General features: G+C 37.3%; 1 protein-coding gene across 1 annotated transcript in view; it reads right to left on the bottom strand.

Moving 5' to 3' along the window:
- Positions 1 to 24,957, bottom strand: part of DCAF10 (DDB1 and CUL4 associated factor 10) — a 38,435-nt gene extending 13,478 nt beyond the window's left edge. The window contains exons 1-3 of the mRNA XM_028524437.2: positions 24,326 to 24,957; positions 16,211 to 16,324; positions 4,098 to 4,295 (exon numbers count right to left, since the gene is read on the bottom strand). Of these exons, the coding sequence (XP_028380238.1) occupies positions 4,098 to 4,295; positions 16,211 to 16,324; positions 24,326 to 24,873 (860 nt within the window). The 5' untranslated portion in view covers positions 24,874 to 24,957. The remainder of the gene's footprint in view (positions 1 to 4,097; positions 4,296 to 16,210; positions 16,325 to 24,325) is intronic.
- Between the last annotated feature and the right edge of the window lie 1,798 nt (positions 24,958 to 26,755).

The following is a 26,755-nucleotide window of genomic DNA, read 5'->3' as shown; positions in this document are numbered from 1 at the left end:
TGTTTGCATTCTGGTGCAACTGTATCTCCAGTGCAATGTTAAATACAAGTGGTGGAAAGAGACATCCTTGCCTCGTTCCCCATCTTAGGGAAATGCATTGTTTTCAACATTAAGTATGATTTTAGCCATAGGTTTTTCAGAGCTGTCTTTTATCAGGTTGAGAAAGTTCCCTGTGATTTCTAGTTTTATCACAAAAATGGATGTTGGATTTTATCAAGTGCTTTCCTACCTTTATTGAGATGATCATATATATCAGTTTTGACCTTTAGCAACATAATTGATTTTTGGATGTTAAACCAACCCTGTATTCCTGGGATAAATCCAACTGGTCATAACATATAATATTTTATGTGTGTGTTGTTGAAGGTTTTTGAATCTTTTCTTTGGTGGAATATTGGTCTGTAGTTTTCTATTCTTATTTTTGTCTGGTTTGGTATTAGAGCAACACCAGCCTCATAACATCAGTTAGGAAGTGTTCTCTCCTCTATTTTATGGAAGTTTGGGAAAGATTGTGGGTTGATTCTTAATATTACCAATTCAATTTCTTTATTTGCTATAAGTCTGTAAGTCTATAGATTTTCTACTTATTCTTGGGTCAGTTTAATTTGTAACTCCCTAGTTCTTTATCTGAGTTGTCTAGTTCATTACCACAGTTTATAACCCTTTTAGTCTCTATATAAAGTTGGTAATGATGGCCCCTCTTTTGTTTTTAATTATGACTGAATATTGAATTTTATTCCTAGACGGAAACAATCATATGGACTAATCTATTTAATCTATTGATGTGATAAATCATACCAACAGAATTTCTATTGATAAGTCACGTTTAATTTCTTGAATAAAGCCAACTTTTTCATATTTTGATCAACAGCTTAGAGAATCCAATTTCCTTTTATTTAGAATACTTATATCTATATTCATGTTACAAACTGACTTTTCTTTTTCTTCTTCTAATATTTTTGTTGAGCATAGGCATCAAGGTCATTCTAGGTCCATACGTGAGGTAAGGGAGTTTCCTCTTTTTCTGAACAGTTTAATAAAATTGTAATGTTCTGTATTTTTATAATATTTCATAGAAGTCATCTGAAAAACTGACAGGCTGGCTTTTTTCCTTAAGGTTTTAGCTATTCATTTTTAGAGGAAGGAGAAGGAAGGGACAGAGAGAGAGAGAAACATCCATGTGCAAGAGATACATCTATGCCCCCAACTGGGGACCTGGCTTGCAACCCAGGCATGTGCCCTGACTGGGAATCGAACCAGCGACCTTTTGGTTGGCATGCCAGCACTCAATCCAGAGCCACACCAGCCAGGTCCAGGCTGGCTTTTTCACTAGTAGTTGGGTTCTAATTGATTTTTTTACCACTTTTCCCTTAATGGCTATGGCAGAGGTGATATTAAGAATGTTGAAATAACCAACACTGCATGAAAACTAGCCAGTCAAAACTGATGTTGATGGCAGTGCTGGAACTGGGTCCTGGATTTAGTTTGTTGTGTAAGGGGGACTTCAGCTACTAGACTGTGAGGGACATATCTCTAGAAAAGGGGCCTGTGTTGACAGAGGGTGCCAGGATATGACACATGGGGATGATTCAGGATCATGGCTATTCATCAATTGCTATAGAAGTTCAATTTTTAACAGCCCCTGTAGTTCTACCAGAGCACACTGGTTAAATGTCAGTCTTGGTAGTAGTTTCATTTCAGTTTCCATTTCTTCCATGGTTAGTTTATTTTTTAACTGTCTGTTATCAGTTTTCAAATATAATGTCATAAAGCTGATCTTATTATCTTATTCTGTATTGTATTTTTATTGTCTTTTTAATTGCTAAGATTTGTGTCTTTTTTTCCCTCCTGATTAATTTTACCAGAGAATGGCATATTTAACTTTTTCAAAGAGCAGTCTTTTAAAAAATCTTTATTATATTCTAATTTTCGATGTCATGAATTTCTACTTTTATCTGTATCATTTCCATACACCTACTTTCATCAAGTTTACCCTTTTTTATCTTGTTGCAGTTTTTGTTCCCCCATAAATTACACATGAATTTGGGTTAACAAGCATCTTCTTTTAGGGATGCACCATCCCTGAAAGGCAGTTTTTCTGAGTGAGATGCTTAGCTCATTAATTTTCAATCTACCTTCTGAATTAACTATGATTTCTTCTTTGATCCATGAACTATTTAGGAAGTGAGTTTATATGTCTCCAAACATGGGAATTTTTAGTTACCTGTGTTAATTAAACTATATTGAGGTCTGGGAAAATGGTGCAACAATAGTTTTTTGATATTGGTTGAGACTTACTTTGTAGTTTGGTACATGCTCATTTTCATACATGTTGTAAGTTTGCTTCAGAGGATGTTTTCACTATTTCTTGGGAGCATTAATTCTAAATATGCCCAATAGATCATACTTATTAATAAGATTAAAATCTCTAGCCTTACTAAATTTTGGTCTATTTTATCTATTACTAAATGAAAGAATGATGTTAATATTTTCCACTAAGATGGGAATTCTGACCTTTTTCTTGTAATTCTGTCCATTTTTGCTTTTCATAATTTGAGGCTATGTTACTAGGTACATACAGGATAAGAATTCTTTTATTTCCTAGTAAAATAAATCTTTTAATATAGTTCCTTTTTCTTACTAATAATGTTTCATACCTTGAGCTCTCTATTTTGTCTGCTATTAATATAGATACAGTTGTTTTTCTGTGATTTGTATTTGCCTGTTATCTTTTCCCATGATTTTACTCTCAGACTGTGTGTTTGTATGTTTTGGATGTATCCCTTACAAAGAACATAGAGTTGGGTTTTGTTTTATAATCCAAACTAACATTATCTTTTAACTGACTAGTTTAGTTCATATACAGTTATTGATTATTGATATTTTTATTACCTATTTTTGTGCTTCCTAATTTACTCGTTTTTTTATAAATGATTTCCCCCCATCTTCTTTGCTGGTATTGGATTGATCATGTTTATTCTTCTACTAATTTGGAAGTTATCATTTACATTCCTGATCAAATTTTATTTCTAAAATTAAAAATATATTTATAAATTTTAACAGGGATGTTTGTCTTAGTCTCAAGATAATCAGTAACTCTATCCTTGGCTCAAAGATAGAAATAGAAATCTTTAAGAATATCTCCTCTCTTTTTACATATGACCTCTGAAAAGAATATTTCAGAAATGATCCTGGTGTATCACTATATTATTTCACCATAGCTAGCAACAGATATATTTTAATTACTTCTCAAACTTCAACTCTTTAAATAATCAATTTCTCTATAAGGAGACATTTTATTAAAGTGTGCTCAGCCTTAGCTGGTGTGGCTCAGTGGACTGAGCACCAGCCTGGGAACTGAAAGGTTGCTGGGGCGATTCCCAGTCAGGGCGCATTCCTGGATTGTGGGCCAGGTCCCCAGCTGGGGGTTCGAGAGAAGCGACTGATGTTTCTCTTCCTCCCTCCCTTCCCCTCTCTAAAAAATACATAAAATCATAAGAAAAAACTATAAAGTGTTCCATAAAGAGGCATTACTGACATTTTAGGTGAGACAACTGGCCCACTGTACAAACCGTCCCAGGCACTGTAGGATGTTTAGAAACTCACCCTCCTCTCTTTTCCCACAGTGACAACTCAAACTGCACCACATGTTATCTGCAAACGTTCTCCTAGGAATCAGTACCACTCCAACAGAGGGACTAACCACTCTTTTAATACTTGAAAACACAATACAAAAAATGACAAAATAAATAGATTTAGAATTGAAGAACCAATAAGTGAAAAGCACTTCAGTTCCACAAAGGAAATAACAAAGAAATTTTTTCTTAAGTTCCTTAAGTTCAGGAAACTCATCTTATAAACAATTTTTCATCATTAAGTATGCTACTTGGTGTCCTTTCTATATAATTTTCTCCAATTTATTTTTTAGTTGCAATACATGACGAAGTGCAAGTGACAAAAATAGGATCACTCTTTGTTTTTCACAAAAATTTCTTTCTCCTAAAGAAATATAAAAGAGCTCAGACAGAACACTGAATTTGTTTACCATCTTATAAAAATTTTGTTTATAATCCTAACATGATCTCCTATTCACGAACCTGTTGGTGTCCCAAATAATGACATTTCCATCAAATCCTGATGTTACTAAGAGTCTTGTATTAGTATCATACTCGATGTTCTTCACCCAGCTAGTGTGACCATGTAAAGTGCATACTTTGGTGTTCAGTTTTCTCAGATCCCACAGTGCTATTGTAGTGTCATCAGAGCAGGTAGCAAACAGCCGGTTATCAAGAAATCTACAAAGCAGAAAAGAAAAACTGGTTTATTTAATCTCTTATTTAAGAAATCTTGAGAAACAGTTTCTTTATTACCTAATCAAAAAAAAAAACAACAACAAATAAAAAAGGACTGCGTAAACCCAATAATTCTGATATACAATAAATAATATGTATAATTCACACAATCACAAGGAAGGAAACTGATTTAATGAGGGCCACATTGCAATCATACCCATGGGCTTCATAATATTGATTTTTATTTGGAACTGAAAATAGGGATGGGTATTTGGAATACAGCGCTAAAGAGAAAGAAGAACTTTAAAATCTGTATAAGGAAACACAAATGGTGAGAAACAATTTAGTAGTAGACAGAGAGACAGAGGAGATTTTGAAGACTTGATGGGCAAGGAAGACATGTTAAGTGTCAAGAGTTTGAAATTATGAGAAATGTTTACTCTGCTACAAGTAACATCTTTTTCTATTTAGCACATTTACACACAAAAATTGGTACTAAAATGCTGTTATTTTATATTTAGCATATTTACATACAAAAATTGGTATTAAAATGTCATCATTTTCATCTGTTAATTTGAAGGCATTCCCCAAATAATCTCACTTAGCACCATTTTATTAGGATCAGTCAAGATTATAACATAGACCATTAAAATACTCCATAATTTGAACTTTTAATTATTTCACAGTAATTTGTCAATCCTTAGTGAGAATATATTTTATACAAATACTTAAAAAAATAATAATTGCTTAAAAAAACCTAACAATCACACTTGAATTTCTGCCTAATTCAACACTGGGATGCTTTCTCTAACATATGCTGTTTAATATAACTTCTTAAACTCTTGCAGAAGAAATGAATTCTGGAGCTTCTTCCAAGATAAAATTATACATAATTATTTTCTATTGGAAATCAATCTCAAAATCCAGAAATACCATAATGACTCCCTGAAACTTCATACGACTTTAAAATGTCAGGCCTTTGTTTAGGCTGTTTCTGCTACCTGAAACCCTTTTCCCCTACCCTCGACCTGTCCAACTTTTCTTTTTAATATTTAGCTACTGTTCCCCTCCAGGAAGCCCTCTCTCTCTATACAGCCTGGGATAGATTTACGAATCTCCTAATCTTTCAAAGCACTCTACACTTCTATTACAAAGCTTTATATTACACTGTATTTTACAAGGCTATAGCTCTGCAAGGCTATAAACTCCTTGAAGGCAGGGGGATCCTGTCTGCATCGTTCATGGTTAGATCTGCAGCACCCAACACACACTGTGCCAGAAACATAATAAATACTCAGAAATATTTATTAAATGAATGCATGAAGTAGGGGTTCACTGCCTAATGGAAAAAGATATTATCAGTACTCATAAATAATTATAGAAATAATTATGTGAAATAGCAAAGAAAAGAAAGTAGTCAGGAAAGACTTCATGGTGGTGTCATTTGAACTGACTTTAGAAGATGATCAGGAACTCCTATAGAGGCATGTAAGCATAATGTACTCTGAGAGGCTGTTAGGAGTGCTGTGTATGGAAAAAGCAGAGACAAGTAGAGAATATATCATAGATTTATTCTATAATGATTCCCAATAATTATGTCTTAATTATAAATACATGCCCATTGAAAGTATTTTTAATAAAGAAAAAATCTACCACCAACAATAATTGCTGTTCTTGTATTTCAAACCTAATATTATCTCATAAATATTCTGCCATGTCACTAAAGATTTAATGACAGAAATCATTTTTTAAAATATTTTATTTATTTTTAAAGAGAGGAGAAGGGAGTGGGGAGAGGGGGAGAGAAACATCAATGTACAAGAGATATATCAATCAGTTGCCCCTTGCATGCCCCCAAATGGGGACCTGGCCTACAACCCAGGTGTGTGCCCTGACTGGGAACTGAACTGGTGACCTTTCATTTTGCAGGTGGGCACTCAATCCACTGAGCCTACCAGCCAGGGCTACAGAAACCATTTCACTTTATAAATGAACCATAATCTTCTTTCTTTCTTAAACTAATATGCAATTATTCAATGTTTAGATTGATTCCAATTTTTTACTATTTTTTTAAGATTTTAATTTATTTTTAGAGAGAGGGGAAGGGAGGGAGAAAAGAGAGGGAGAGAAATATCAATGTGAGGGAGAAACATCGATTGGTTGCCGTCTCTAACATCCCCCACTGGGGACCTGATCTGCAACCCAGGCATATGCCCAGAGTGGGAATCGAACCAGCGACCCTTTAGTTTGCAGACCATCACGCAATCCACTGAGCCACATCAGCCAGGGCAATTTTTTGCTATTATAAAACACTATGATATACATCCTAACAGCCAAATATTACTCATGCCCCTAGTTATTTTTCTTTAAATTTTTTAAAATTTATTTATATTTAGAGAGGGGAATAGAGAAAGGGAGAGAGAAACATCAATGTGTGGTTGCCTCTCAAGTGCCCCCTACCAGGGACCTAGCCCAAAACCTAAGCATGTGCCCTGACTGGAAATAGAACCAGTGACCCTTTGGTTGGCAGGCTGGCATTAAATCCACTGAGCCACCCCAGCCAGGGCACATCCCTAGTTATTTTTCTAAGTATATTCCCAGTAAAATGTATTGCTAAGTAAAAAGGGATTTTAAAAAGTATAAGGCTTTTTATATATATAGCCAAATTATCCTCAAAAGAATATACCGATATATTGCTAGTTCCACCAGCAATTAGGAAAGTGTCCATTTCTCCAAACCTTGCTACACAGGTATTTTTAAATTCTGCTAAGTACTAGAAGAAATCATTTTTTAAAAGACTTATTTATTTATTTTTAGAGAGAAGGGAAAGGAGGGAGAAACAGGAGGAAAGAAACATCAACATGCCCTGACTGGGAATCAAACTGGCAACCCTTTGGATCACAGGCCGGCACTCAATCCACTGAGCCACACCAGCCAGGGCAAAACCATCTTGTCTTAAGTTGAAACTGTTATTTTTAATAAAGATGAACTTTTTCATATTAATTGGAAGATTATATTTTTTATGTGAATTGCTATTCATGTTTCTTACTGATTTTCCTTTTGCAGCATTATTTTTAGTATATTGAGTTATAAAATCTCTTAAAAGTAACAAATATACTCCTCAGTTTTTCAAATACAGTGTGTTAAATATATTTTCTACATGTTTCTATCTTTCAATGTGGTTTATAGGTTTTCACGCTATATCAAAAACTTAATTATTATACTGTAAAATCCATTTTTCCCCTTATAGTTTTACTTTTACTGATGAGGCTTTTTAGTGACTTCCACACATGACAGGAATTATATAATTGCAAAAAAAACACAATAACACAGGTCAAACTTTCCAAATAAACTGATCATCATCATTAAGAGTATATATATTTAGCCCTGGCTGGCGTAGCTCAGTGGATTGAGCGCGGGCTGGGAACCAAAGTGTCCCAGGTTCGATTCCCAGCCAGGGTACATGCCTGGGTTGCAGGCCATAACCCCCAGCAACCGCACATTGATGTCTCTCTGTCTCTCTCTCTCTCTGTCTCTGTCTCTCTCTCTCTCTCCCCCCCCTCCCTTCCCTCTCTAAAAATAAATAAATAAAATCTTTAAAAAAAAAGTATATATATTTGAAAATTTAGGGGAAAATATATAACTAAGGCAGTTTGCACAGTCTAGAGAAAATGCTTACTGCACATGTGGTCTGACACCCCAGCAGGACTGGACTTTCTACCCCGAAGGGCTTAACGCAAGAGTGTGACATCATTAAGTAAAGATTTCAGAAAGACCCCTGAGGTGGCTAGTTTCCCAAACTCTTGGATTTTCATAAAAAATAAAATAAAGTAGGGGGATCAGGTTTTAAATTTTTGTCAAGAAGACTATTGAAAAAATTAACATTGTTACATTAAAGCATATTTTAATACTAATAATGTAGAAAAACATAATCTTAAAACAAAGCCAATAATTTTGAATTGAATAAATTTACCTTCATGAAAAATTCAATACTTTGACTTTAGTTTCCTCACTTTTTGCCTCAAAGTATTACCTGTTAGAAATTTTAGTACTGGAGAATCACTGGTAAAGAGAGCAGGTAAACCACAGAACATGAGGAATGCAGACTAGGAGACCAGTTACAGCACCTGCAGTTCTCATCCCAGAGTAAGCAGCTGGAGAGAATGCAAAGTTTGAGACAAGTTCTTGGGAGAGCTGGTTCAGTCCCCTCAAAGTAAAACTCAGCCTAGCCCAATCGGTTAGCAATTGTAGTACATTTTTTAACTCCACAGTCCCTAATAAACAGGAGACACTCCTTCACACACACTGAAACCTGAGTTACAGAACTTCTCCTAGGTCCCCATCAAACCCCAACGTATGACTGTAACAGCTCTAGATAAATTGACATCTAGGTAAATTGAGGTCTTCATTATCAGAAGATAACTGATAAAGGATAACAGCAATTGAAATGTAATTTTCTTAAAATAGATAGCAACCTTTCATTGTACAAGGGTAAGAAAAGGTTGAGTGTTTATCTAAAAAGAACTAAAAATCATGAAAATAAGCCTTTCTTACATTTATTTAACTATACGCAAATTCTTAAACAAGAATAAATTAAATGTTTGGGTCTTTTGCATAATCTTGCCAACAAAATTATGACAGCAGAATATTGCATTTTTACTTCATACTTGAGTTTTGTACTAAAATCAAAGAGGGTCATTTTCCACAGACCACAGAGTGGGGACAGCCAGAGGGCAAGGAGGGTGGGAAGGTGAAGGTGGACAAAGAGGGGGAAATGGAGATGAAAGAAACCTTGCTTGGGGTGATGGGTGCATGATGCAGGGTGCAGATAATGCTTTATTGAGTTGTACACCTAAAACCTGCATGGTTTTGCAAACCAATGTCATCCCAGTAAATTCAATAAACATTAAGAAAAAAAGGGGGTCATCCTCTCTGTATAATATTCAAGGGCTTTATCAATTTTCCCAAGGGCTTTTCCTTAGTCCTGTGAGATACATAATTTTTTGAAGTATCTATCATGTCATCCTTTCTGTCGTCTTCTTTTCTCTAATTGATAACTAGTCTAACTCTTCATTTTCCAATAATTTCATATTGTAATTGATCAATTCTGTAATATTACTCTCAGGGATTTGTGAAATTCTATGTCCATTAGAAGATAAGAAATTTCATTTTCCCAAGCATAAGCAATGCATCTATAGTATACTTTTGAAATATAACAATCAGGAAGAGACCAACAAAGACAGAGGGAAAAGTAGATTCTGGGGTATTTAAATGGGTACTAATTTTTTAACTGTCACATAACTAACTATTCTTATGATAACCTCAGTTTCCCCTGGAACTGTATCATTGGGGGGAACTTGATTATTAAATGGACTTAAATCCACGTACAGAGTCCTCATGAGTGATAAGTAAGCCTGTATAATGGGCTTAAGAATTTAAATTACATACTTTTCCTAAGTATGAAGCAACAGAAAATCCTCTACATGTCAACATTTTTATTTTACAAAATAAGCAAACCTCAAAACTATGAGGTGAACTAAAGACATTACTAAGTATGTGCAGAACGACCACCTAGAGCCAGACCAGGAGGTGCATGCCCAGCCCCGAACAGCACAGTGACCTGGCCTAACGGGACCGAGCGGAGTCCCAGCTTCACCACTTACAGGTGAGACCTGGGCAAGCCTCTCTGTCTGCCTCGCAACTTCTTCATTCCTTAAAACAGGCATGGTATCTGTCTCACATCAGGAGACCATGAGGCTTCAACAACATAATGCATGAAAACTGTTTCACAAAAGGTTTGGTACACATAAACACTCAAAAAATGGAAGTCAGTATTAATAACACTTCAGCTCATCCGGTGACTCCTCAGATATTTAGTCAAAACTCTTAATTTATACATTCTTCTAAAAAATCTTTAAAATCTGTTTTTCTAACCAACAGATAAGAGGCAGACTCAAATTTGTAGGTGTGGGGTACTAGGCCAGGCACACTGACACCAGCAAATGAGAGCTGACATTAACAAGGAACAAATTTCTAATAACAGATTAGTCAGAGATCATTTTGACTAGGGGCAAACAACCTGTTATATCTCTTTACTTTTTGAGGTAACAAAATTTTAAATTGTAAAATATTAGAGACATAGAGAAACTTATGAATATAACAAATATCTGTGATACCCACCACCCAGCTTTAACAATTTTAACATTTTTTATCATTCAGATTTTTTAAAACATTACAAACATAGTTGAAGAACCCTATATACCCCTCCCCAATCCCATTCCCCTCCCTCCCTCTCCAGAGGGAACCACTATCCAAATTTGTTATTTGTCACTCCCCATGCAAGTTTTTAATACCATAAATTCATAAGTATGTAGCCATAAACAATAATATATAACACTGCACTGCACTTTATTCTGTGCTAATACTTATTGAGCACCCACTATGTGCTAGGCACAGTTCCAGGTGCTAGGGACAAAGCAGAGAACAAACATACAAATACGTGCCCTCATCAAGCTTGTGTTTGTATATTTTCAAACTTTATATAAATGGTATCATACTGTACAGCTCATTCTATAATTTGCTTTTCTGGCTCAACCTTGAATTTCTGAGATGTATCCCAGATGCTGATTCTTCTAGTTCATTTATTTTAACTGATGAATAGTATTCCATTGTAGAAGTATATCAGAATTTATCTTCCTCTTAGAGATTTATTTCCAAGTTCTAATACTAAGTGCTGTAATAAACCTTCTTAACATATCTCTTTGCTGACATGTACTTTTTAAAAAAACTGATCTTCAGTTTTACCAGATGTTGCTAAATTTCTCTTCAAAATAATCTTACCAATTTATACTCCATCAATACTATCTATGAGTTTCTATTTCTCAACATCTTTGTCAATACTTGGTATTTATTGGTTGTTTTCTTTATTTGCATTTCCATGATAACTAGTAAGCCTGAAAATCTTTTCATATTTATTGCTCATTTTAGTTTCTCTTATGTGATTCTCTGCCTATTTCGTTCCAGGAAAACTGTCTCATATATTCTGGATATTAATCCTTTTTTCCATTATTTGCAATGAAAACATCTTCTCCCACCAATCCATAGCTTATTTTCTCATACTCCTATGTCTTTGGTTACAATAAAGTTTTACATTTTAACGTAGTTGAATTTATTAATCCTTAATGGTTTATCCTTTTTTGTCTTATGAAATCCTTTCTCATATTTACAACATATTCTATATTTCTTCTAAAGCTTTAAATGTTTGCTTTTATAAACAAGTCTTTAACTGGCAATTACTTTTAGTTTTGGTATGAGATCAAAATCTAATTTTATTTATTTTTTCACATTCATAACCAATTCTGTTTTCCACTATCCCCCCCACCCCCACTGATGGCAATGCCCCTGCTGTCTTATGTCAAGTTTCTTGAAGCTCCATTGCATTCAATTGGTCACTCAATCGATCCCTGTCCTGAGACTCTGTTTGATATCTAAAGAAGTAAGAATTCACACCGTCTTAGTCCTCTTCAAAACAGTTTCACATATTCTTGGCACTTTGCTGTTCAGCATGAATTTTAAAATTAAGTTAAAAAATGTTGATATTTTAATTAAAACTGCACTAAATATATAGACTAATTTGGGAAGAACTGACTTATTTATGATGCTGAGTCATCTTCTCCAGAGAAGATGTGCATTTGTTTTTGGAACATTTGGTAATGTGAATTTAGGCTCCACTCATGCATGAGGGCTGGCTTGTGGTTAGAAATTCACAGAGATTTTTTGACACCCTCCCACCCAATGCCACAGTCTAGATGAACACAGTGAGTTATTTCTAGATCACCTTTATGCCAAAAGTATAAGCCTTTGGAGTCCCACCCTTCCGCAGAGCCTTCTACGAGACTCCTCACCTTCAACAGGCCACAGAATTAACTCTCCTGTCCTCTGTACTCCTCACACATGTCAAAGCACAAACTCAAGGTCGCCAGCATCTGGCCGATGCCTCCACAGTAAAACGCAGCTTGAATGCTTGTTTATTTTCTTACATTCCCGCTTCCCTTCATTTTTTGCCTTAGGATTCCTTCCTTTCTTATCAGATCATCTATACACTAAAAATACATACATATTTAAAATTTCATGCAGCATTTCTAGTTTATTTTCTATACCCTAATTTTTATCTGCTTGATTTACTAGTTTTGGAAAAAACTATTAAAATCTCTCAGCATGACTATACACTAGTAATTCCTTATCATTCCATCTTTGCTTTGTACACATATCTTTCAAGTTGCATAGAAATTAATGATTATATACCTTCTTGGTGGATTTTTCTTTTTAAAAAATATATGCTCTTGCAGTTTATCCTTATTAAAGACTTTGGTCTTCCATCTGTCCAATAATGATAACCTACATCAGTTTTCTTTCTCTATTTTTGGGCAGTCTTAGTGTTGCTATCTCTATAAAGAGTATATGAATAATTTTGTTTTTCATTCAAATTGCTATCTCTGTCTTTTAATAAAGATCAATCCATTTCTACTTTGAACTACACAGTATTTGGAACTATTTTTACTTCTTATTCTCTATTTAGTATATCTTTCCTTTCCTTTATTTATTTACTTGTTTAAGCTTTCCTGTCTTCTGAATTGAGCAAGTTTTCAATATTCTTTTCCCCCTCCTCTTCTGCTGGTTTAAAAGCTGTAAGCTGTACTTCTATTATTTTAATTACTTTTGGTTTAGTTTTTTACTGTATATATTTAATTATATATTGTTCTGAAAGGGTCTGATTTCAGACTCTTTATATTTCTATCTTTTCCTGAACATGACAGAGACCTTACCATGGTAAGGTAATACCTTCCCATTGAACAAAACAACCCTATACATACAACCTATTTTTTGTTACTCTCTACAACTATATTGTCTAATTTGGTAGCCATTAGTCACATGTGGCTGTTGAATCCTTGATATGCAGCCAGTCTAAAGTGAGATGTACTGTAAGTACAAAATACATACTGGATTTTGAGAATTTAGCATGAAAAAATACAGGTAGAGTATCTCAATAAATTTTATACTGATGACATACTGAAATACTATTTTAGACATACAGGGTTAAATAAAATGCATTATTAAAAATGTATTCCAAATGCTTCTCTTTTCTTTTTTAATGTAACTAGAAAATCTTAAGTTACACATGGAGCCAGAATTATAATTTTATTGGATGGTACTAATCTAGAATTTTAATTTTGTTTTAATTTTGTTTTAGATGTACTGCCCCCCCCCAACAATCCCTGAATTATCTTTCTGGTATTAACAATTAATAACATTTATCATTTCACCTCATTAAAATTCTTCATTCTAAAATAACAGTTTATTTGGATATGATTAGGTATTGCCTTAGTATTTAAGACATTCCATTTTCTCTGGCATCGACTATTGCTGATGAGAAACGTTCTGCTAATTTAATTATCATACCTCTGTAGGTCATCTGGCTTCCAGCTTTGGTGGCTTTTAAGATTTTTCTCTTTATCTTTGACATTCTAGTTTCACCACAACCTGTCTAGATGTTGATCTTTCTTTGCTTAACCTACCTGACATTCTTAAGTTTACTCTTGATGGAATGACTCAGGTTCTTCTTCAATGTTAACAATTCTCAGCCTGTGTGTCCCTGTCTCCAAAACTTAGTTCTCCACCACTCTGCATCTTCTTTTTCTTTTTGTAATTTTTATACATTTTCTGGAGTTTCTCAATTAATCTTCTTTGTTTTTTAACTACTCTTTCTTATTTATATCTTTTTTCTCTGTGCTCTGGATGAATTTTTTAGTACTTTCTAACTCATTAATTCTGCCATCAATGGTATAAAGGGTAAATTTATCCCATCTACTGAGTTTTTTATATACCGACTACAAAGATTTCTCGTTGGTTCATTCCCACATTAATCTGTTCTTCTTGTATCTCTTTTGTCTTATAATTTTTGAGCTCTCTTTAAATGGAAAGTACCCCTTAACTTATTACTTTGAGCATCCTAAAAATGCTTTAAAGTGTCTTCCAATCAATGGAATACTATGCAGCCGTTAAAAAGAATAAGATCATCCCATGGATGCTAACATGGAATGATTTGTAAATATGCTATGAAGTAAAAAGGCCAAGGTACATAATAGTATGTGTAGAATGCTACCATTTATATAAAAGTGTAGGGGTGTGTGTGTGTGTATACTTGTACATGCACAAACTATCTCAGAAAAGATAGCAAGATATTGGTAATAGTGGTTGCCTCTGGGGAGGGGAACTGGGTGGCTAGGGGACAGAGGTGGGAGACAGACTTACTTTTCACTGTTTACCCTTTTGTATCTTTGAATTTTGTACCACGTGCATGTATTACCTAGTCAAAAAAAATAAATAAAATAATTTATTTTTTAAATAAAGTCTTTGTTGGACTACTCCATAAAATTAATTTCATCCAGAGAAAATGCCTATTCTGATCACTGATTTTGTTATGACATTAATATTAGATGTCTTCATGAGTTTTGGAATTTTGGTTGTAGGTTCATTTTCAGTAGCAAAGGTCTTTGATTTTTCTCTCTTTCTTCCTATTTAATGGTTTTATAGTTCTTCTCACTTAGGTTTCTGGACCTGTAATCCACAATTAGACCTTATAATAACATTAAGGCCTCCAGTTCCGTGATGATATTGGAGTTTTCACACATATACATTCAGTCACTGACTCGTTAATGGCTTCATCAATTCCATGTCATGAGTCTGTGTCTTGATCAGCTAAAATCTATAGCCCCGGGTAGTTAATAGCTTTTTCCATTTTTCAGCCTTTCACAAATGGGACAGACATTCTGACCAAACCCCTGTGGTAGTTCTGGCTTCTGCCTCACACGAAGCACGTCAGCACTTCTGATTCCTGACAGGAGCTAAACGACTGAGCATCAGTGCCAGGCTGAAGCCCAGAGGGCTTCTGGTTTACACTCAGCTGGTATTTTTGTGTCTGTGTTCAACTTAGGGCCCACGAAAATGTTTACTGCTGTTTCTCTGCCTGTGTGTATCTCTTGTGCTGTTTAATCTTTTGTTCTATGTGTTTGGAGCACAGGAGTTACATTAAAACTCAGTATGTCATCTTGACTAGAAGTAATTTCCACATTTCTTATTTTTTGAAAATTAAAAGTAATCATTATAAAAATTATCTCTTTACATAAGATTTAGAAAATAGTATGTGAAATGTCTGACAGTGCTGAGCAAAAAAAAGAAAATAGAAAATTACTCATAATCCATCCATTCTAACTCACCCACTGTTAGTATTTTAAAATATATCTTTCTAATCTGTTATTCTGCATCCTGTCATATTTGAACAATTTTTATCCCGATTTTAGCCTATATTATCCCAAGCATTTGTCTATGTTGACATGTAGTCTTAGTGACCATCGTTTTAATGACTGCATATTAATCCACCAAGATGTTCAACTATTATCTACTTTCCACATCATTGAGAATTTGAGGAGCTTCCAAAAATGCAACAAAGAAGTTCTCTGTGCAAATGTGCTTTTCCCCCCTCAATAGTGTGAATTTTGGGGGTGGTGATGAAATAGGCTTAGTAACAGGATGGCCATAATCTACACAGACCATTAGTCTAAAAGCATTATAAGACTATTATAATACTGGCTGAGGTTCATAACGATGACCCTAATATATGAAAAGAAAAAGAAAATCATATGAAAGTGAAAATGCATTTTAGAAAGATTCCAATTCAAAAAAAGTTAACAGTATGTTTTGTAACTGAAGGGATAAGGTTCACAAGGGATAAGATTCACAGTTCACAAATGTGTATCATCCAGCATTGCTGGACAAGGCATTACACATGTTTGCGAAATTCCAAAACAGAGTATTTTGGGTCACACTAGTAAAGTTCACTTTTTTACCATAATACTGACCTGATATTATTCACACAGTCTTCATGAGCTTCAGAAAGTGTCTTTATGTGCTTTGATGATATAGGGTCAAAGAGCAGAACTTCAGTCTGTTCACAGGCAACTGTCAGCACTGACCTGGAAGCAAATGACACATTTGTTTAGTTTTCCAGCATTCTCTGGTTATTGATACTATTTATTTATAATTGCACAAAATGTAAGTGGACAACTTCTTTTTGCCCATGTTAGTAGCAAATATTTAAAATATTGACATGATCCACTATTGGCTTAGCAGAAAATGGCACTCGCATATGTTTTGGTGGAGTATAACTGGTACAGTTTCTGTTTGGAGAGTACTACTATCTATCAAAATTTTAAATGTGCATACCTTATGACTCAGCAATTTTTTTCTGAGTATCCAATTTAGACACAATCATTCATAAATACAAAGAATATACGCTTAATTATAAGAAAAAATGGAAAGGAACCTTAATGCACACAAAAGAGGAAAGGCTGATTACATAAGTCATGGTACATTAATGCTATGCAGTATGGTACAACTTTTGAAAAGAAAGGGATAGCTTTATATGGATAGGATATTTAGAAGAACACCAAAACATGTTTTTAAATGAGAAAGGCTAAGTGCAGAAAAACATGCATACATGAGACAACTCAGAGGAAAAACATCTTATACCACAGGATTATGTATTTCTTTATCAGTATCTACTGAAACGCACTGAAAAGATCTGGTATATATCCTACCGATTAAATATAGTCAAACAATCTTTTCATTATGGTGTTTTTAGTATTGTCTCTAGTTATTAAAAAGTTCTTTTTCCATAAACCTTTTACAAGCCCCATTTTAATTTCTGAAAATCCACTGTCGTTTATTGATTTTGATTAAGTCTAGTTTTCTTTGGGCATGGCTCCTTCACATTGAGATCTAGTAAATGCAATCCTGAGTCTTTGAAACTGCAGGTCTTCCCAATTTATAGCTCTAATAACAAGTGGAATTTTATACACTTAAGGCAAAAGTGCATCATAGAGAGTTTCAAATAGTCAAATTTTTATATTAAGAAAAAACTTCTTAGATAAAGTTGGAGAGGGAAAAAATCTACTAAATAAACCTTTCCCAGACTTCCAGTCAAGATGGCAATGTAGGCAGACACGGTTCACCTCCTCCCACAATCACATCAAAATTACAACTAAAATACAGAACAACCATCACTCAGAACAGTCAAAAATTGAGTTGAGTGGAAGTCTGACAACTTCCACTGAACAGAATTAAAAAACCCACATCCCTTCAGACTGGTAGGAGAGGAGAAGATTCAGAACTGGCTGGTCCCACATCCAAATGTGGGGGATAAAAATTCAGGGGGGATAACGTGGGAGCGAGGAATCCCAACCCTACAATAGGCCCCCCAGCTCAGGGTCCCAGTGCCAGGAAGGTAAGTCCCACAACTTCTGACTGCAAAAACCAGCAGGGACTGAGTTGGTGGAAGAAACTGCTAGAGCCCCAAGAATTCCTCTTAAAGAACCCACACATGGACTCACCTACTAAGACTTACTCACTCCCTCTGAGCTCCAGCATGGGGGTGGCAGCTTGAAAGGCACCAGTGGCATCCTCTAGAGAGGAACTGAAATGGCTGGCATCAAGGCAAGCATAGGCCATTGTCCCTTTTCTGAACCCTCTCCCCAGAGTCAGCAAGCTGGTACCATTTCTAAGATTCCATCAGCCTGGCTAACACTGTTTGCCCTGCCCTGGAGATTCCCTGAGACTCCCTCCCAGCCAACTTGGGCCCACCCAAACTGCTTTTCCATATAAATGGCTGATCTTAGCTCATGCTTCACAACTTCCTAAACCCTATCAAACAAGCAACAGCTGGTCTCTGTGAGCCCCAGGCCTGGCACTACCAGTAACCAGCTTAGACTCACAACTTGGCTTGACTGGGAATCAAACTGGTGATTTGGTTCCCAAACTGATTCCCTTTGGTTTGTAGGCTGGCACACAAACCAGTGAACTGTACCAGCCAGGGCTCTTTTTTTCTTGAGATGGACACTTAGCTCATTACTTTTCCTTGCCTTCTTTTCCAGTTTATTTAAGTCTATAATTTCCTATTAAGAACTGTTCTATTTATATATATCCCCCAAGTTTTGAGACATGTGGTATTTCCATTATCATTTAGTTCTACATTTCTAATTTCCATTGCTATTTCTTCTTTGGCCCTTCTTTTGAAATATGTGATCTTTCAAGTGAAAACTTTGTAAATTTTCCTTGTGTTAAAAAAACAAAAGGTAGCTATTACATATAGTCAGTGTGATATTCAGAAATGTTAAACATTCATTAGTAATATAAATAAAATTTAAAACACTGTCTTAATAAAGTAACCTATAGATTATAAAAATGTTTGCCAAATGACATTAGTTGTAACTCAAATTGCTTATCAAATTATTCTAGTAACTTCCAATCATTTATTAGTTTTTGGAAATTGTAGCCACAATCTTGTCTGATGCAGATGCCCTCATCTAAACCATGGACATAGAAAATTGCATAAAGCCCCTCCAAGAATTTCCACATTAAATAGGTAGTCATTACATAACTTGTAGTCTTATTTTGTTTTGAGTATTTTGTTTATTTATTTTTTAGAGAGGGGAAGGGAAGGAGGAAGGGAGGGAAAGAAACAGTAATGTGTGATTGCCTCTCATGTGCCCTCTACTGGGGACCTGGCCCAGAACCCAAGCATGTGCCCTGACTGGAAATCGAACCAGCAACCCTTTGGTTTGCAGGCTGGTGTTCAATCCACTGAGCCACACCAGCTAGGGCTTAATTTGTAGTCTTGATAAGTATTTAAAAAAAAATCACTAGTAACATCAACAGAATTGTTCATGGGGCTGAATCCTCTTTTTAACTTCTGCTGAAGTTATAGTAAGCATATTAAATTATTTTTTAGTCTTTATAATGCTGCCAACTTTGTGCACTCAATAAGTATTCGATAATATTAATAACTGAGTTACAAAAGTAATTTACTGATTATCATATTTAATTATATCAAACTTAATCCCTCATTCCAGATGAGAGGCAATGTGTAATATGGCAGTTATGAGCATAAGCCAGGATACAAATCCTTTGTATATGACTTTTCTGCTTCTCAGTTCACTCAACTAAATGCATCTGGTATAGAGATTTATGTTGGTAGCTATTTTCATTAATTAGTGTTATTAATGCCCATGGTGGGCTGATATTCAGTGAGTTTTAGCAAAATTATCCCACTAAATAATGGCAAAATTCAACAGGAATAATAAAATCAGGAATCTGCATCCCAGAAGTCATTTATCCACACACCACTCCCGTAGGCCTCATCCACCTGCTGCAGATTCTCTCCTGCGTGGGAGTGCACAGCATGCCAAGAGTTCATGTTTGGATGGTGCCTGCAACAGTGCTGTTACTCTCATTTGACTGCTCTCTTCATTTCTCTGTCTCTCCCAGAGGCTGCGGTTCTCACAAATGACGAAGTGAAAGTGGGAGAGCTCCTGATAAAGGCACACAGCCCCACACTGAGAGAACCCAATGGGCATTTACCTATGGATCTGTTTTTGTGTGGGGGAGAGTACCTGGCATGCGTGAAGAGCAATTAGAATGATGCTGATAGCTCTCCAGTGAGATGTTTGTTGGCAGCTTGCTGTGCTTGTTCTGAATTCTTTAGTTACTACGTAAAGAACTATTCTGGGAGGTCCTATGGAAGGTGCTGAAGCATTACGAGGGCAGTCAGTGGGCTTGCGGCAGTGACCATTCAACTACTATGGACATATATCAATATTTTAACAAGTGGTATAGCTGAACCAATGGGTACTAGCTGAGTAGCAGGCCTAAATGCAGCCTTCTACATATGCCCTGTACAGCAAGGTTTTAATTAGTGTTGTTTATACCTTGTGTTTCTTATGTTTGTGTTTGTCCGATTAACTGAAGTACACTACGATGTGCATGAAAAGCTTCCCCATGAGAAATCTATTTTCTCCTTGAAGTTAATAATTTTTGATGTGTATATTTTAAATCTAAAAGAATCATTCAAGTTTAGAATTGTTTTACCTTCCAGGTGAACTGAGCTTCTTTATTAAGTGACTTCACATTTCTAGTAATTTCTTTCCCTTAAAGCCTATTTTGTATGACATTAATAAAGCTCACCAGATTTCTTTGGTTTGAAATGTTTGAATAATTTTTCTCTATCCTTTTGAACATTTAGTACCTCCACATTTATTATTAATTAGTAGTATGGACTTATTTTTAGCCATTTTTTGTGCTTCTTATTTATTATGCCTTTTCTATTTTTTCTTTCCATTTCTTATTTCCTTTCAGAATTGTTTTATTCCATTATTTTTCTTCTACTAGTCTAGAAATAATTTTTTCTTCTCCCTTGAAAATTTTAAAATCCACACTAAACTTATTAAAGTCTAAAGTTAATATAATTCTCCCTCCAAAAAACATAAGGAATTTAGAACATTCCTTCATAACATATATGCTATTGTTGTCTTCTATTTTAGTTCTTTGTTAATCCCAAAAGACAAAATTATTTTTACACACATATTTTCCATTTTCTTTGTTCTTCATTCCTTCTACTACCTCAGACCTTCCATTTGAAAACATTTTATTCTCTCTGAACACAGAATTCCATGATTAAAGGTGTGGTAGCAAACTCACTCAGCTTTGCTTATGTAAATGGTATTTATTTCATCTTAGTTCTTGACAAGAGCCAAAGAACCCATCCTTGCTGGGTATAGACATCTAAATCGGCAGGGTTTTTCCCCCAGCATCCTAAAAATAGTCACCACTGTCCTCTGATTTACACTATTATTTTTGTCTAATTGCCTTTATAGCTACTGTTTCAAAGGTCTTTTTCTCTAGCTTTTAAGATTTTTCCATTTGTTGTCCTGCAGTTTCATTACATGTCTTGGGAGGATTCCTACTTGGGAGTGCTGGGCTTCTTAAATCATGGCTTAGTGCTTTTTTTCAATACTAGAAAGTTCTTAGCTATTATCTCTTTGAATGTGCTTTTGACCCATTATCTTATCTATTCAATATCTCATTTTCTTCAGGAATTAACCAAATATATGGTAAGCTTTTTCTATTTATCATGTCACTAAACTGTTTTCACATTTTCAACCATTGTGTTTCTTATCCACATTTTGGATAATTTCTTCACTTCTATTTTCCAATACATTAATTCTCTCTTCAGCAGTGCCTAATGTCTTCTCAGAGAGTAATCGCTTGAGACAGTCCCACATATTATTATCTATCTAATTTATTGATATTAACAAATGTCCTTTTTCAAATTGTCATCTTAGGAGGTAATACACTTGTTTTGACAATATTGCTACCGCTTAAAACATTTTTGGATTTCTTTAGAAATTATCTTCTGCCCTGGCTGGTGTGGCTCAGTGGACTGAGCATTGGTCTGTGAACCAAAAGGTCACCAGTTCAATTTCCAGTCAGGGCACATTCCTGGGTTTTGGGCCAGGTCCCAAGAGGCACCTGAGGCAACCACACACTGATGTTTCTCTCCCTCTCTTTCTCCCCTCTTTCCCCTCTCTCTATAAATAAATAAATAAAATCTTAAAAAAAAGAAAGAAATTATCTTCTAATCTATGTATCCTTTCATTTATTTTTACTGCCAAATTCTAGTCCAGTCTCTATTAAATTTATAATTTTAATCATTACCTTCAGTGTCACCTCCGCTTCTCTGTACTGAGAAGTCCTTGTAAGTGACAGTGGTTATGGTACCCAGTAAGGTGATTTAACTCATATAACTGAAGGACATAAGAAATTATGTGATTTAACACAGGTCATTTTTTCCCTAAAAATTACTTTCAGTCCCATGAAAACTTGGATTATATTAGTACATGTAGCAAGATACTAAAAAATTAAAACACCGAACTATTTTCACCTTTCACCTTGACACAGATGAAAAAGAATACCTATATGCAATGTTGGCAGGGGTATGGGGAGACAAGCACTTTCCTATGTGTCTGATAGAACTGAGAAATGGTATAATCTTCAAAGACAACAATTTAATAACAGGTATCTAAGTTTTCATAACCTTTAGTGCATTTCAGGGATTTATCATAAGGACATAAATCTAAAATATTTGTTTATATAGGTTTTACTTAAACTAATACAAATTTTTTTAAATGTAGAAATATGTGTATTAACATAGGTCACTTATAATATATTGTATAAAAAAAGCAGGCTACAAAACAGCACGATTCCACATTTATATTAAGATAAACATACACAAAGAAGAAATTTCCTTGGATATTCAATTAATCTCTGGGATCCTAAGTTTTGTTTACCTTCTCTTTGTTCATTTATTGCCCAGGTTTTCTATAATAAGTATATATTAACTGGGCAATTAAAAGATTATTGGATTAAGTATATTGGATTATTGGATTATTTAAGAGTACCTAACCACCCTTTACATAAATGTTTCTATGGGAAAATATAGTCCATATTCAAACAAGAACTATTAGTAATATACTCCTCATTCTAATATCACTAGGCAATGGAATTTCTTCATCATAACTCATTCTATCCCTCTCACTCTCTACCTATAACTTCACCTCCAAAGAACCCAAATGGCTACTTCTGAAGGCCGACAGAGTAGGTAGGAGGCAGGGAAGAGAGAAGCTGAAAGTTTATGAGGAACAGACTCAAGGTATTTTGGGAGGAGTCTTAAGAATAGGGCTTGGTTAAAAGAGAGGAGAGAGGAAGTTCCATGAATACACTTCAGCAAAATAGTTTCTCACTAATTTTCCCTATATGCGATCGATGCACATTCATTGCTACAAGTTCCACCCATCTGCTATAAGGAGATCCCAGCATCAAGTGTAACTAAGAAGCATTTGCATCAGTGAAATGGAATAGGTTGTCCCTGTTCACTGTGATTCCGAATTCTGTTGCTTTGCTCCTTCCTCAGAATATTTCAGGTCTTTCTTTAGCACATTTTTGTTTGTTTGTTTTGCTAATCCATCTCCTCTGATGTGATACGCTGCTCCTCCGCACCGGTCCTTTGAAATGCCAGTTCCTCCATCTGAATTACTTCTATCCCCTCCCCAGTCCTGCCTTGACTATCTCATCTTCTACTCATTTCTCTGATCTTCGTTAAGTGTCCCTTCCTCAGGAAAACCCCAAACACCCCATTCTCAATTTGTAAATACACATTACGAATCATTTGGTATGGTTAGCAACATTGGGTTGAACCTACAGGTCTCAAGCTCAATGAAAGTGGTACCGTTAGCTGGTTCTGCATATCACTGCAACCTCTGCATCTGGAACACACCAGTGGTCAACAACTATTTGCTGAATGGAGGAATGAATGAATAGCTAAGCAAATGACTAGAAATCAAGAGGCCTTGATTAGATAAGAGTTATATTAATTATGTTGTCTCCTGGTGGAACAGTGTGTTTAAGTTTTTCTCCACTGATTGCTGTGAAGTTTGTCTGCATACTCACAAAACAAAGTTTTAGAAAGATAATATTTTGAATATTGGCCCAAAAGAAAATCAAGGACAAACATGAAATATTTAATCAGTCAGAAAAAGGCTGGACCCCCTTAACAGAAGCACGCAGCCTGGGAACTTCACAAATGCCCTACAACGTAAGACACCTCTGGCTGTGTCTTCGCATCTCACTGGAGCAAATGAATGCGCACTTGTCCCCTCCGGGTAAGTCAGGCAGAGGGTACAGGGCACCTGCAGGCTTCCCACCCTCGGTACAAACTTAGATGAAAAAACCTCAAGCCTAGGGGGACAAGGAAAGAGTGGACCTTTATTCAGTGTATTTACTGAGCATTTACTGTGTGCCAGAAGATCCCAGTTGTGGACTGGCTCTGACAGCCCTACCGGAGGGCTTTAGGCAACTCTCCTAGACCGAGCCTGGGCGTCCCGAAGGCGAGCAGATGAGGCACCGGGCGGCCTACCTCAAGGAGTCGGACGGGGCCTCCAACAGCGACGGAGCACTCCAGAAAGTGCCTGGGGATGAGGCTAGCGGCCCAAAACGGGTAGAGCCCGGCCCAGGCCGAGCGAGCTAACCCTGGGCAGCCCCGCCAGGCTGAGGCGGATACCCGCCCTCCGAGGGGCCGCGCTTACCCGTCGGGCGAGTACTCGAGGTTGAAGACGGCACCGTGGGTGCGAGTGCTGAGGTACACCGAGTCTGCGGGGTGGATGGAGCCATAGAGGTTAGTCATGGTGCGGAAATTGTCCCGCGCCGGGTCCACGAACAGCCCGCGGCCCAGGCTGCGCTCTCTCAGCCAGCCAAAGAGCCGGGCGCCCGGGCCTCCCGGGCCGGTGCCGAGGACTTGCCGGCCCCGGCTCCCGGCCCCGCAGTCCGGCCCGGGTCTCCGGCGCGGAGGCGAAGACCGCGACGGCTCTCCTAGGGCGGAAGCGGCAGGCTCCGGGGCTCCGGACTGCTCCAGCTCTCCAGCGCGCGCGGCCGGTGACAGCGAGGGGCCGCCAGGGCTGCGAGGGCTCCCGCCGGGCGACGGGGGAGGGGCTGCGACGGCCCCGGGCGGTGGCGGTACGGGAGAAGAAGGGAGCGGTCCGGCAGCTGCTGCCGGTCCCTCGTGGGGTGCCGGCTCCTCAGCCCGGGCTCCAGTCGCCCCGTCCCCTCCTGGGCTGCCCGGCCCGAAGGGAAACATGACCAACGCCCCCGCCCCCGGCTGCGGGCTGCTGCCCCGCCGGCCTACAACTCAGCGCTCCCGCTCCTGCCGCCACTTCCGGCGCGCGTTTGCCTAACCACGCCGGCTGGGAAACCTGCACCGCCCCTCGGTTCTCATCCGCTGGGGACCGCGGAAGCGGGAACACCGAACCACCGCGGTGTGTGCCTGCTACCGAGGATTCCCAGGGCTGGGGCTGTATCGGACAATTAGCATCAGGGCACCGCGTGCGACAGTCAGACTGTAGTTGTCAGTGATTCTGTGTGCCTGCGGGTGCGCAGGCCTGTCTAGTCAAAGAGGCTGGGCGTGATTATGTACCGCTGTCCCCCTCAACACTGAGATCAGCGCGGGGAAGGAATTGCCATAGTAGGTGCAGGTCCTACAAGGTGAGTGGATTAGTATGCTGTCTGCTCAGCCTGGGAGTCTAAGGACTCAGGTAACTTGGGCACTAAAAAACCCTGGCCTGTACAGGAAAACGAGGCATATTGGTGCCCTAAACATCGGCCCAATTCACAGGTACTTGTCAAGAGTTATCAAGGCCAAAGCCTTCCTCTCTGAAGGAAGGAGCATGAATACCAGCCAGGAGTTAGAGGGGAGCTAGAGACCTGAATCAAATCTACCTTACAATCAACAACCCAAGGTAAACCCTGCTTACATTTGCCAGGCAGGCACAGAGGGCATGACAGACGCAAGGCCCTTCACCGCCGCTGTTGGAGATAAATACATAGAACTCTGCAGAAAAGGGTTAACAGGAACTGGGTGTTTCTGAGGAAGGGAAGGCGGGTCTTCAATAAAGGAAAGCTTGAGGTACAAGGTGGAATATATATATAGGGACTGACAGCACTTCTAGGCCTTGATCAAGAGCTGTGTTGCAGAAAGCTTACATTTGGTGACCGAGGGAACATGTGGAAGGTCCTTGTAGAAAGATCTCTCCTGTGAGGGCAGGTCTGAAGGATGGTTGCAGGACGGGAATGAATGAAAGGGCTGAACCATCAGCAAGTACTCCCAACATCAAGTTGGTATTCGGCTCTCGAGTACATGAGCTGATTGAAAAAAAGGGCTTAAGAAGCAAGCGTTCTGAGCTCAGAAAATATCAAGGCAGCCATTCCTCTGGAGATACTCCCCATGTTGTCCCCACAGCGCAAAAGGGGTAGAGGTCTGTCTTCTGATTAATAATGTCCCTTCGGACCCACAACTTCTGGCTGCAACAGATACTTAATAGAGGTCCTCCTCTTGACCCCCAAGTTATGGCCAATGGCTAAAATTTTATGGTCTACCAAACTTTGGCCATGACACATTCACCAATGTTAACTTTTTAAATGGGTAAAATAAAACTCAATTTTAAAGGTTATATATTCCAAGGTATTTCAGTTACACTTCCAACAGAAAAAGCCCTGCTCTGTGAGAGTTTGTGCTGGCTGAGGACAACCAGATTTCACAGCTCAGGCAAATCAAAATTAACACACTATAGCTCCCAGACTCAATAAGAACTTTTCACTGACAGTTTAGAGATTCTAGAGAAGCCAAATGGGAACAAAGATATTTTGTAGGCTTACACGTACTTCTAGCAGCTAGATATTGATGAGCCTTGAAAAGTTAAGATGGCCACAAACTTAAGGCAGCAGTGATTGTAATGCACAGAACAGGTCATTCAGCAATGCCAGGGGTTTTTCCTTATGCTTCTACTTAAAATGTGAGTGCTTACTTATTCCAAATAATTTTTACTAAAACCTAGAGTAAGTTACATATGGACTAAAACAAGTTACCATGATTTTACAGCCCATCAGTGAAAACAAAAACAATGGAGGGTAACTGAGAAAGCACTAAAGGTAGAACAACTGTAATTGTGCCTGTTCCTATTTAC

Source organism: Phyllostomus discolor, chromosome 3 (assembly GCF_004126475.2).
Source record: "Phyllostomus discolor isolate MPI-MPIP mPhyDis1 chromosome 3, mPhyDis1.pri.v3, whole genome shotgun sequence".
Lineage (NCBI taxonomy): Eukaryota > Metazoa > Chordata > Mammalia > Chiroptera > Phyllostomidae > Phyllostomus > Phyllostomus discolor.
Note: the sequence above shows the minus strand (reverse complement) of the source record. Positions and strands in the feature narration are given on the sequence as shown.